At 46.7% G+C, this 13,094-nt stretch overlaps 1 protein-coding gene across 2 annotated transcripts in view; it reads right to left on the bottom strand.

Annotated features, from left to right (window-relative positions):
* Positions 1 to 13,094, bottom strand: part of Cyth1 (cytohesin 1) — a 91,831-nt gene that overhangs the window by 26,427 nt on the left and 52,310 nt on the right. For both annotated transcript variants that reach the window (XM_036195572.1, XM_036195573.1), the window contains exons 2-3: positions 6,003 to 6,085; positions 4,653 to 4,717 (exon numbers count right to left, since the gene is read on the bottom strand). In XM_036195572.1, the coding sequence (XP_036051465.1) occupies positions 4,653 to 4,717; positions 6,003 to 6,085 (148 nt within the window). The remainder of the gene's footprint in view (positions 1 to 4,652; positions 4,718 to 6,002; positions 6,086 to 13,094) is intronic.

Consider the following 13,094-nt stretch of genomic DNA (forward strand, 5'->3'; position numbering starts at 1 on the left):
GCTAAAGTTCCCAGTTCTCCATGAGTCAGCTCCTGCCTCTAGCTATCCACTGTTGTCTATGACTGATGGGACAGTCACTGTAGGTGGCTGGCTAACATCATTAGTGCCTATGGGTCAGCCATCCTAACTTCAGCACAGTCTCCCTTGGACACCAGCTGCATCAACTAGGTCAACTTGAGAAAGCTTTATGTCTCACAGTATGACGTTGTCTCTACTTCTTACATAGTGTTTGGAGTTATTGCTACAGAATGCTGATTAGGCCTTTGATTACAAGCACAACACACCTATAGAAAAGCCAGAATTAATAAGAAATCCCGACTACACAGATGCTCAGAATCTGCAGAACAGCTCTCCTTTTGATCTTCAATACTGGAAAATTAGCTTAAACTCCAGAGTTTAAACCAAAATCACTGACATGTGGCTCTTGGGCTCACAAGCACCAGATGCACTGATGAAAGTTGGTCTTTTTTTCTTTGTTACCTTTAAATTTTTATTTCTTTTGTTTTTGTGCACCTACATAATATGCATGCATGGGTGTGGAGGTCAAAAGACAGCTTTGTGGAGTCAGTTCTCTATTTCCACTTTTACACAGGGTAAAGATTGAACTCAAGTCAGCAGGTTTGCATGGCAAACACCTTTATGTGCTGAGCCATCTTGTCAGCCCTTATATGTCACCTTTAAGGGCATTCTTCATGTTTTAAGTTTCATCAGATGATGGTGTTGCTTGTTTACTCAAAACCACAGTATCCCATTGTCCACTCAAAGCATCTCCAAACAAGGCAAGATTCTCTAGCTCAGGGTGGGCAGATCAGGACTCCATGGAAAGAACTAACCCAGTGAACAGAGAGCTGGTTTTGTTAAGTTCACCAGCTGAGTGTTCTCAGTGCTGCTGACACCGCCAGGGGTCTTCAGTCCACTGGGACCGTGATAACCCACAGGACATTAAGCAAACAATATCCCGAATTCCACGTATGTGTGCTGGCACCAAAATATACAGAAAGGAAGTATACTATGATATTAATTGTGGTTCTCTCTGGGTTGCTGATCATGGGAAATCTGCTTTCTTCATGCTTTTCCATCTTTTGCCAGTTTACTGCAATAAACATATATTCCTGGATAGCAAGATGACGACAGGTACAGGGACTTGCAGCTAAGCAGACCATCTAAACTCAATCCCCTGGACCCACACAGTAGGACAGAGCTAGCTCCACAAAGTTGTCCTGACTTCTACATGTGTGCTGAATGAGAATTAGCTCTGTTGTATTTTAAAAGCGACAAGAAGGAGTCACACCATACAACAGAGGGCCCTTGGGGGAAGGACAGAGAGGGGGACAAAGACGGTCCTGTGTAAAAGTGGAAATAGAGAACTGACTCCACAAAGCTGTCTTTTGACCTCCACACCCATGCATGCATATTATGTAGGTGCACACAAACAAAAGAAAAAAAAATTAAAGGTAACAAAGAAAAAAGACCAACTTTCATCAGTGCATCTGGTGCTTGTGAGCCCGAGAGCCACATGTCAGTGATTTTTGGTTTATAAGTGTGCTGAGGCACGTGTGCTCACTTCCACGAAATATATAAATAAATAAATGTAATTTTTTTAAATTAAAAAAATAATTTCACTTAGAACCAGGAAAAGGCCAATAATTTGATTTTTTAATTCAGAGATTGTTAGCATTTAGGCATCTGTACTGGCCTGCCCTTAGGTCCTGACAGGATATGTCCTCAGCTGCAGCCACCAAGAGCACCCCTGTGCACATTCACTGCTTTCCTTATAATAAAAGCGGGCCTTGCCCACCTCCTGTCTCTTTTTCTTCCTCCATTCTTGTCCTCAGGGACTGTCTCTGCCCCCTTCTCTGTTCTTCCCCCAAGGGCCCTGTTGTATGGTGTGACTCCTTCTTGTCACTTTTAAAATACAACAGAGAGAATTCTCATTCAGTGCAAGGCTCACATCCTAAGTGCCCCATTCCCAGTTTTGACAGGTATGCGTGCCCTGGTGACCACCCCAGAAAGCCTGCTCCCATCTTCCCCAATAGGTTCTGGTCAGGGTCCCCTCTGACACCTGCCATTCCTTGGTTTTCATCTAAGATTTATGACAGAATTATGTATTTTATGTCCATGTGGTACTATGTACACACATATGAATGGCTTTTCTAGTCTGTGTCTGTGGGGCCTGCACACACTCCTGCACCAGATCAGTACGCTCCTCCAATACTACTGAGTAATGGGCCATTGTCCCAGCCTACTTATGCATTCACCTACTGGTAGACAGGTGGGCAATTTCTAGCTTGGTCGATTTTAATAAGAATGCTGTAATATCCTTGGTAAAGGTTTTTGTGGACATACTTTCATTCTCTCGAGTAAACACCTGAATTGCTGGGTATCAGCACTGGACATGTATTTAATATCTTTTGATTCTAGCCATTTCAGGATATGTGAGGCTGCGTTTCATGGTAGTTTTACATTGCTTACCCTCATAGCTAATGATAATAAGTCTCTTTCACACAAGCATCTTTTTTGTTGTTGTTGTTGCTGCTGTTGTTGTTGTTGTTTTGGTTTTTCGAGACAGGGTTTCTCTGTGTAGTTTTGGTGCCTGTCCTGGATCTTGCTCTATAGAGCAGGCTGGCCTCGAACTCACAGAGTTCTGCCTCCCAAGTGCTGGGATTGAAGGCGTGCACCACCATCATCAGACCGAAGCATCTATTATTTACTGCCTCTTGCATGATCTGTGTCCATCTACTTGAGTCATCTACATGTCACTGCACTGTGTGAGTGTCTATTCTGGACAAGTTCTTCCTCAGATACACATGCTGCAGCTATCTTCTCCTACTTTGTGACTTGCCTATTTCTTTAGCAATTACCTGCTTGTTGTGGTGGGAGAGCTGCTGATGGTGGCATTGAATCTAGGGCCTCACACATGCCAGACAAGTATTCTACCACTGAATCACATCCCTAGCCTGTTTGTTTGGTTGGTTTTTGGTTTTCAGGATAGTGTCTCACTGTGTAGCCCTGGCTGTCCTGGAACTCACTATATAGACCAGGACAGCCTCAAAGTCACAGAGATCCACCTGCTTCTGCCTTCCAAGTATAGGAATTACAGGTGTGCAACACCACATCCAGCCTGTTACCTTTTCTAGAGTAGAAGCTTTAAATCTAGATGAACCCTTTTGTTTGTTTGTTTGCTTTGTTTCTCACACAGGGTTTCTCTATATAGCCCTGGCTGTCCTAGAACTCACTCTGTACACCAGGCTGGTCTTGAACTCAGAGATCTGCCTGACTCTGCCTCCTGAGTGCTAGGATTTAAGGTATGTGCCACCACCACCTGGCTCTCTAGATAAACTCTTAATCTACCAATTTCTATGTTTTTTTTTTAACAGACAGTAAGGGGCCGCAGAGGTGGCCTCTTGCAGAGGAACAGGGATCATTTCCCAGCACCCACATGATGGCTCACAACCATCCATAACTTCAGTTCCAGGGGATCTGATGCTCTCTTCTGACTTCCATGGGCACTAGGCACACATGTAGTGCACAGACATACTTGCAAGCAAAGCAGTCAATACATAAAAAATTTTAAATCTAAAATAAAAAATATAATAGAAAGTAAGAAAGCTATGACCCTAAAAGACAGCCCAGAGGCTGACAGTGCCCTCCTGGCTGCTCTCTGTGGAGGATGTAGCTTCATCCCTAATGGCACTGCCCACACAAGTTTAAAATAACAAATCAAAGGGCCTTATGAAGTCAGACAGGGAGGATTAGGCCTAGAAAAACACAGACACAGAGGCAACTAACTGGAAGCAGATCATTTATCGAGTGAGGCAGTAGAAACGGCCTGGGAATTCCATTCAAAATCACTGACATCTTGTCATTTTACACTGTAATCGTTTCCACACTCTTCTCCCTTAAGCATAAGGAAGTGCAAGTGAACTTGACATTACACCACACACAAGTGGGCACACCAGCCTTCAAAAATCGCATTAGCAGCACTTACAAATTTAAAAATTCATACAGAGTGGACAAGAGAAGGAGAAATAAATAATCTATACAACAATTTATGAGCACTTAGAGCAGTGTTCTCAACCTTCCTAATGCTGTGACCATTTCATACAGTGCCTCATGTTGGTTGTGGTGACCCCCAACCATAAAATTATTTTGTTGCAACTTCATAACTGTAATTTTGCTACTGTTATGAGTCATAATGTAAATATCTGATATGCAGGATATCTGATATGTGACTCCTGTGAAAGGTTTGTTTCCCAAAGGGGTCATGACCCATAGGCTGAGAACTGCTAACTTAAGTTTTCAGGAACCTTTGAATTTTCTAGCTGAGTTTTGTACATGTGAAAGGTGTCCTGTGGCTAAGTATAGTGGTGTACAGCACACCTTTATTCCCAGCACTTGGGACTCAGGTGATCTCTGTGACCAGGTCAGCCTGATCTACACAGCGAGTTTCAGGACAAAGCTATGTAGAAAGCTATGTCTCAAAAAAAAAAAAAAAAAAATTCATATCCTTGCAGTGAGGACTCAGAGGATAGCTATGTAGGACTACAAGGCAGAAAACCTACTTTCTCCTTGAACATGCCAGAACATGTAGGGAAGGATGGTGCAGTGGGAGCTAGACCCACAAGGCCCACCCAGCAGCAAGGCAGACTCACCTTTCCTCTGTGGATCCCAGGCTTTCAATTTCATTAGCGACTTCTGCTATCTCGTCCTTCAGCCTCTGTAAATGGGAGTTACCAGGATGAGAGCTGCAGACCACGGTGACACTTCCAAAGCCTTTCACACAACTCCCTCCATCCCCAGACCATGACACAGCAGAACAGAACAGAACAACCAAGGCACACGCAGAAACTCTAAGGGGTCAACTGGGAGAATGGAATTTACTCAACAAATATCTCCTGGGCTCCCTCCCACCAGACGGTAAGCTTTTCAGGACTGCAAAGGTTGGAAGGCAGCTACTTGGCCCACGGTTCCTGGGCTAGGGAAGAAGTGTTTTAGGCATATGCACTTTGTTAAAAAGGTGTACTCGATGAAGAACAGCCACTTTGGCATAGTCTTTCAGAACAGTCTGCAGTCCCCAAACACAGGTATGATGGAACTCACAGCACACAGGCACCTACACACATGGTAGGCTGGACCAGCAAAGGCTGTGCTGGACCTACACTGCTGCTTTATGCTGCTGTAGCTGGACATGAGAATGTCCCACTAAATCTGCTGACCATTCACCCCCCAGCATCAAAATCACTACCAGCCACTGCCTTCCCCTTCACTCAGTCTTGTAAGGGAGGGACTGTCTCCATGCAGGGGGTGGGCGGGGCGGGTGAAAGCTCCTCCATGTTCCTAGCAGTTACCAGAGACTCAGGAAAAAACATCCAAACAGTCCCAAGTCACCAATAGCAAGCCAGCCTGTCCTCTTTCTCACTGTGCTGAGGTTCAGACCCTCCTTTCCTCACCCCTGAAATCTTAGAACGGGTTTTTGAAGAGCAGCATCCAGCTGCTCAGAGGGAAAATAACCCACCACACGGCTCCTGGGCTCTCTTTCCAGCACAGCCTTTACCATGAAAAAGAACTCGGAAAAACAGCAACACTGTTGTCTACAATCCCAGCTATCTGCAGGGATCACCCTGTAAAGAGCAGAGCGGTGCTCTTCAGGTCCTCTTGGGAAGGTGGGAGGGAGCTGTTGTTCTCATCCCGTGACCAGGAAAGAAAGAAGTAAAGGAACCAGAGCTGCAGCCCATGCCCTCAGCTAGTGAGGAGCAGTCAGGACCCACAGAAGGTGCCAGCACAGAAGGAGCCTGTGGTTCTGTGCTGCGTCAGCTGGGAAAACTGTGCTCAGTCACTCAAGCTCTGACAAGCGGCAGCAGGGCAGGCCTTCTGAAACTCCACCTTCTTCTGGTCAGTCACAGGCAACCACTAACACCTACACTTCGGTCAGAGCTGGGGAGCACCAGCCGTTAAGGGCACCTTGTATTCCTACATTGGCCAGCCTCCCAGCACCCTCCAACCTGAATGTCAGCCAGCAGCTCCTGCTTCCTCCGCCGGATGTTCTCCAGTTCTTGACGCTCTTCTGCAGTCAGGTCACTGGGAACTGCAAAAGAGAGACATGTCACCAAGAAAGCATCTTCACACACACACATACACACACACACACACACACACACACACACACACACACACACACACACACAAATCCAAAGACTCGTAGGTAAAACATGACCAAGAAGGAAGCCAGAAGCCAAGACATGACACTGCTGGGAATCACTATGGCAGGTTTAGGAAGAGAGGTGGGACCTTCTGCTCTTAGACAGCTGAGCAAGGACAGCTCCAAAGGAAGAACAGGAGGGAGATGCTACCAGGTGAATTCCCCAGTGGGGAGAGGAGAGAGGCCTTAATCATCTGCCAGGCCATTCTGCCTTCTAGCTGGGACAGGACAGGCCTCAGCTCCTTTCCAGGAGGTCAAAAGTGGAACTACAGATCCCAGGAGCTGCCCAGGCACCTGAAGTGGAACCCAGAGGTGAAGTGCTTTGAGCGCTCTGTGATGTTTTAGAAAAGGGGGGTGAGGATTCTTTGTGAACAGAGAAGAAAATCTAGAAAGACACACAGCAAGATGAAAGCAGCATTTACTCTGGGGGCTAGCATCATACACTCTTTTCAACCTGGTGCAAATATTCAGTGTGCTCCTACCATCAAGACACACTCATCATGAACACTGCCATAGACCCCAGTGACTGGCTCCTCATTCCAAGCACTTCTCTGTTGGAAGAGATGGCCACACGAACAAGCATTAGAACCAGCAAAGTATCCCTGTTCCCACATCTTCAGTCATCATGCTGCCTGTCCCCCATCCCCACCACTTTAGACAGACTACATAACCCATTCAGTCACATTCTGTCTGTCTTCATGGATGATCTGAGGAGGGAGTGGAATAGAGATGTATTCCCTTACCCTCAGAGGACACATTCTAAGGACCCCAGCAGACCTCTGGACCCACAGATAGACTGGTTTTGTCTACATGTACATCCACACTGGATGCTTTTTCTGTCTGGCCCAGGCATCATCCTACGCTGTGGCCAAACCTTTGGCAGCCCAAGGTACAAGCAGCAAAATGAGTAAACAGTTTTTCACTACTATGGAGGGTCACAAACAGAGAAGGGTAGAGCAGGCAAGTGCAAAACTCACCCTGCCGTTCAGAATGCAAATGAAGGCTTATGAGTTGTTTGTTTCTGGAATTTTCCACTTAGTACTGTGGACTGCAGATGACAATGGGTAATGGTTTTAACTAAGGTGCCTCAAGCCCTGACTGGTGTCCAATGGGCAAAGTATTGGCTCCTGTTTCTGCACAATATGGTGTAGGGAACCCACATCCTCCATGGATAGAGATTTCTTCTCTTCTTGAGTCAAGGTGCAACCTTGAGCTATGATGCCTAGTGTGACACAGATTGTAAAAGCATAGCACAGCTCCTCTGCAGTAATGCTTCACACTGGCGACACACTGGTGTGATGGAGTAAGGCCTCACACTGGTGACACACTGGTATGATAGAGTAAGGCCTCACACTGATGACACACTGGTGACACACTGGTGTGATGGAGTAAGGCCTCACACTGATGACACACTGGTGACACACTGGTGTGATGAAGTGAGATATTTAGCTGACCCCTGAGAGCTGGAATGACACTCGTGTTTACAGCACAGATGGAGACACGCCCATCCTGACATGGCATGGCTTTGGAGGCAAAGGTTCACTTTAGAAGTATCTATTTCATGAGGATATCAATACCTGGGATCTGATTTGATGCTTACAGAGCTGGTTAATCATATCATCAATGAGTCTCCATTTGAGCAGAAACAAGACCAATAAATCCCAGATCCTTAGTACAGAGCTGATAGGAAAAAACATTCTTATCCCCAGCCTGCTAACCTTTATCACTTGAGTCAGAAACTCTGTGGTTGCCTCCAGAATCAGAGAACCTACCCTTCATTCACATGTGGCAGTCAGCACCCATTATCTGCATTTCACATTCAAATGGTGCTCCTCACTGTCTGCCTCTCAAGATGTTACTTTAAAATTAAGGAAGATAGCTCAGTGGTAGAGCGCTTGTCTAGCAAGAGCAAGGCCCTGGGTTTGGTCCTCAGCTCTGGCAAAAAAAAAAAAAAAAAAAAAGGACCCGGACTATCAGTGGCTGAGATCAGCTGGGCTGTGGTGGCAGACACCTGTAATCCCAGCACTCGGGAGGCAGAGGCAGGCAGATCTCTGTGAGTTCGAGGCCAGCCTGGGCTACAGAGTGAGTTCCAGGAAAGGCACAAAGCTACACAGAGAAACCCTGTCTTGAAAAACAAAAAACAAAAAACAAAAAACAAAAAAACAAAAAAAAAAAATTTAAGGAAGATATTCTAAAAAGTCAACAAACCTACACTCCTGTAGGGCATCAGTGGTCTCTCTGACAGGAACCTGGGACTCAGAAGGCAATGCCATGAGAACAGAGGCCTTCTTGGGAGTCTTGGATGCCATTCTATCTCTGGTACCTCGCCACAGGGCTCTATGTGCCAAAGAACTGGAATATACACCTATCCCAAGCAAACAAGAATGGATTAGCTGCTGGTAAGTAAGCCATCTGATGGGTAGTTGACCCAGTTGGGATGGGAGCCACAGGCTCCTCCTGCTCCACCTAAGCAAAGCACCTAAGTCCTAAAACCAACCTCCTCACAGCCTTCCCACCTGCCCCCAAGCTTCTCTCTTAGAGTTACACCTGTAGTGGGAAAGAGTAAGACCACAAATAAACAAACAGATCCTGTAGTGAACAGAAAACTCTGTGCTCTAAAAACACAGTGCACAGGCAGCAGTGGCGCACGCCTTTAATCCCAGCATCCAGGAGGCAGAGCCAGGTGGATCTCCGTGAGTTCGAGGCCAGCCTGGTCTACAGAGCAAGATCCTGGATAGGCACCAAAACTACACATAGAAACTCTGTCTCAAAAAACAAAACAAAGTAAAAACCCAGACCCTTGAAAAAGAGGCAATTAAAGAGAGAGAGAAAAAAAAAACATACTCTTGCAAATTAACTCTTTTTCCCTTTCTCAATCCTCCTATCTAAATAAAACATGCCAAGAAAGGACTAAAGGACAAACATATAAGAACAACAAGAAAAGACCTAAAAGTGAGCAGCCAATCAGTTCATTCAGAAATAAATAGAAGCAAATAGGCCCCAAGACCTCTACAGGGCAGAGAGTGGGGTTCATCAGCCCACAGCTGAAGAGATCCACACAGTCCAGTGAGGACCCTGAAGGCCTTTAAAATTCTAAATGAAAATTCCTGGTCCCCAATCCTCAGCCAAGAGGGAGACAAGTCAGAATCATTAGATGTCCAAGTAGCAGAGAGCCAGTCTCCTAGCCACATGTTCTAAAGTGACTTCAAGTGGAGCACAATGCAGGACGAGGGACAGGTCCTGAACTCAGGAGCCTGAGGATGGCAAACAACTGGGCGTCGGGCAGAAAGCATGTAGATCAGGCTGATGTGCAAACTGTGGACTAAAGAAAAGGTATCACAAAGAACAAAACAGGCTACAAATAAAAGAATGGGGTGTGTAACACATGTCTATAACCCCAACACTCTTGAGGCTGAGGCAGGGGCAGCCTGAGTTTTAAGCCAGCAAGGACTATATAGCAATACTACCTTGGAGATACTGGGGACTGTTTGTGAAATGGGCAGACACCACTTCACCTTCTCTTAACAAAATGGTAAGTTCTCCAAATAGAAAAAAACACACCTCAAAGGAATACTGGGAGAAAGTAAGTGAGAAGTCTGGGTAGCCAGGGATGCTAGAGCAGCTCACCCAGTATCTCCATTCTTGTACTGTTTGCTGCCTGTTGGCTTTCAGAATAGTCTGTTTGCAAAGCATAAAATGCTCACCAAGAAAGAAGAACAGCTCTTATCATGAAGGGTGAGTCAGGTGTGACAGGATGGGGCCACCTGAGAGAGAATCAGGGTCCCCACTGCAGAGGAGGAGGACAAAGGAAGCAAGAGCCTGAGTAAAGACCAGGGATGAGAAGTGCACAGTGCAGACACACTCATGGGACGTGCAAAGGCAAAACAGAAGAACTAGAAGGTATAGTAAACTACTCAAAAGAAGAGAAGGTGAGCTGGAGCCTCTGTCCGCCACAGGAGGAAGCCAGTTCATCCCTGGCTCAGACACAGGAACGGGCCACTGAAGACTCAAGCAGACCAACACCAAGGAGCTCATGCCTGTGGCTGCCTTAGGGAGCAGGTCCCCATGAATACTCACATGTCACCTGTCTGACACACTAACCCAAGGTTTCCAGGGAAAAGGTCTCTGTGTCCTGGCAGCCACACACATGGCCAGTTTGCAGTTATAATAAAGACATTAAAAATAAAACAAAAAGCTATGTATGGCATTTGTTGTCATTTGTTTTGATCCAGTCTCCTGACACTAACCATGTGATCTCTAAGTTACTTCTTCTGCAATAGTTAATAACCTGAAAGCCATGCTCAAAGAACCAGAATTTAGGAGAAGAAATAAAAAAACAAAAACAATCTAGATCTCGTTTTATTCTCCTGGAATTTTGCTGTAAGATGAGAGAAATATAACATTTTAAAGAGCACTTCCCTGCAGAAACTCACCAACGCAACACCAAACCTTACCAACACAGCACCAAAGCTTACTAATGAAGCACCAAACCTTACCAATGCAGCACCAGACTTTACCAATGTAACACCAAACCTTACCAACATAACACCAAGCCTTACCACTGAAGCACCAAACCTTACCAACTCAGCACCAAATCTTACCAATGTAACACCAAACCGTACCAACGCAACACCAGTCTTACCAAAGCAAATCTTTAGTTCAAGCCTCTGTGCTAGAAAAAAGACAAATGCCAATGACCGCTTCATTTAGCACAGGATCTAACCGAGTGCTAGGGTGCTGGGGTATGGAGGTCCCAGGGACCTGGGCTGATAACACAGATGCAGTGAACAATGGAACCATGCTGGGAAGGAGAAGGGAGACACAGACAAGGGACACTGGGTGACCCAGTCTACTGGACCTGGGGCACAGCAGGGAAGACTGCCTAACCCCAAGGACTGCCATGGTTAAACTGCACAAGAGCTCCGACAGGCCAGATGGCAGAACAACAAATAACTTCCCTTCCCCCACTGCCACGTGCTATAGCCACACTTCTGTGCCAGGAGGCGGCTAAACCCTTTCTACTAAAAGAATGGCCACTGGGCAGGGCAGCAGGTTCTCCTTGTCACAGTCTGAGCACAACAGAGACAGATCAGAGGAGTCCTCTTGCTACACCATCACTCACCCTTGCCTGTGCTGGAGGGACAGGAACCCATGCGCTAAGGTTAATCTGTAAGGTGTACAGTCCGGCACTGGTCTCCTCAACAATCCTTTCCCAGGTTCCAGTTTAATGAAGAGGATTTAAGAGGCCAAACAACAAGAAGCCATTGTGCCCAGCTGTGAAGGCAAAAGCCATACAAAGGAAGCTCTCATTTATTTATTTAAATGTTGCTTTGCAGATTTTAACTGTAGGCAGAAACTCAGAGCTGAAATATGGTCCAGCCAGCACATACAAAGGAGGACTGTCTTAAAGGGACGGTGCCTTCTTTCCAAGCCAAGGAACAGAAATGTGCACAGGATGGCAGGCATCGGTCTGAAGCCCTGCAGTCCCTGGCCACAGCTGCCCAGTGGTGTGACACGAGGTCCCGTTGGGATGTAGCTCCTGTGACTTCAGGTTCTATTCAGCAGCCACTGCAGCCACTACTCAAATGCATGGCGCTTACCCAACCCTAGTGGGTGCTATGAAGTCAGAGTGGTCCAGGCTGCTTTGGAACGCAGGTTTCCTTCTTCCTGCTTTTTGAGGTCATCTTGCCCCCTCACACCTCTCTGTCTGTCTTGAAAACACGCTACCTGCCTTGCTTTTAATTATTATTAACTATATTTATTAACTGCCATAATTATTAACCAGCATCTACAGAGCCCGGGCCTCAGTGGATAAAAAGAGTCTACATTAATGCAGTACTACAGGGAGACAGTAAAGAGTGACTAAGAATTGGGTCTTCTCAGAGGGATCACCTTCTCCTCACTGTGAAGAAGGTAAACATACAAAGTATGGCTACCATGGTAATAGCCCCAAACCCAGAGCCCAGGGCTCCCCCATATTTCCATACAGCTCTGCTGTGAAGCTGTCTGTCCTATTCTGGACCTGGACTGAACATGCATATACAGATTTCCTCTCTCCCCTTCTCCCCACTCATTCCCTGCCTCTCACTCACTCAGGCAAACCGAAGCACAGCCCAGAACTGCAGCAGTGGTAAATGAAGCCCAAGTTTCCCCATATCCCCACAGAGCTGGCACCCACTCCGAGAGGACAGTGGCTCTCCTAGTTCCAAGAGCACAAATACAGAAAGCTGCTGCTGAGACTTCCTGTGAGGCCCACAGGGCCCACAGTGTGAAGAGCCCTGAAGGCCAGCAGCACCAGCCACAGCAAGGCACCAACCCATCAACTGTCTGCCCCCAAGTGGACTTAGCCAGTGTGACCTTGGCAACAAGTCCAGAGTCTGTTCCCTTCAGAGGCCTATATCACTTTGTCACCCAGGAAATCCAGGGACCTACACTTTGAAAAACTTCTAAGTACTGTGGCCACACCAATGCTCAGCAGCCGCTCACCTCTCTATAAGATGGAACTATCCTGAACAGCTGGCTCAGTGGGCAACCTGATCTAAGCCAGGTCGCTTCACCTGCAGATTCAGCTCACTCGCCTCCTCTCCTGCCTACACACCACAGATACTCACCCAGCCTATAACTACTGCTCCCTCATGGCTGAACAGCAGACTCTCCCTTCCTGGAGGGGAGAGCAGTACCAGAGAAGACCTAGAGGTCACAGACAATTTAGGAGTGCATGCTAACGAGGGCCATGTCTATTGGGCACTGCACCCACCTGTGGAACTGCCCAGGGCTACTTGGTCATATCACCTACAGTCCATACTCACCCACTGTGTGGCCCTTGGCAAGCTATTTCATCAGTGTGTGTCCCTCACAAACAGTAAGCTGACAGGCTGCTTCCCCAAACACTCTG

Source organism: Onychomys torridus, chromosome 8 (assembly GCF_903995425.1).
Source record: "Onychomys torridus chromosome 8, mOncTor1.1, whole genome shotgun sequence".
Taxonomy (NCBI): domain Eukaryota; kingdom Metazoa; phylum Chordata; class Mammalia; order Rodentia; family Cricetidae; genus Onychomys; species Onychomys torridus.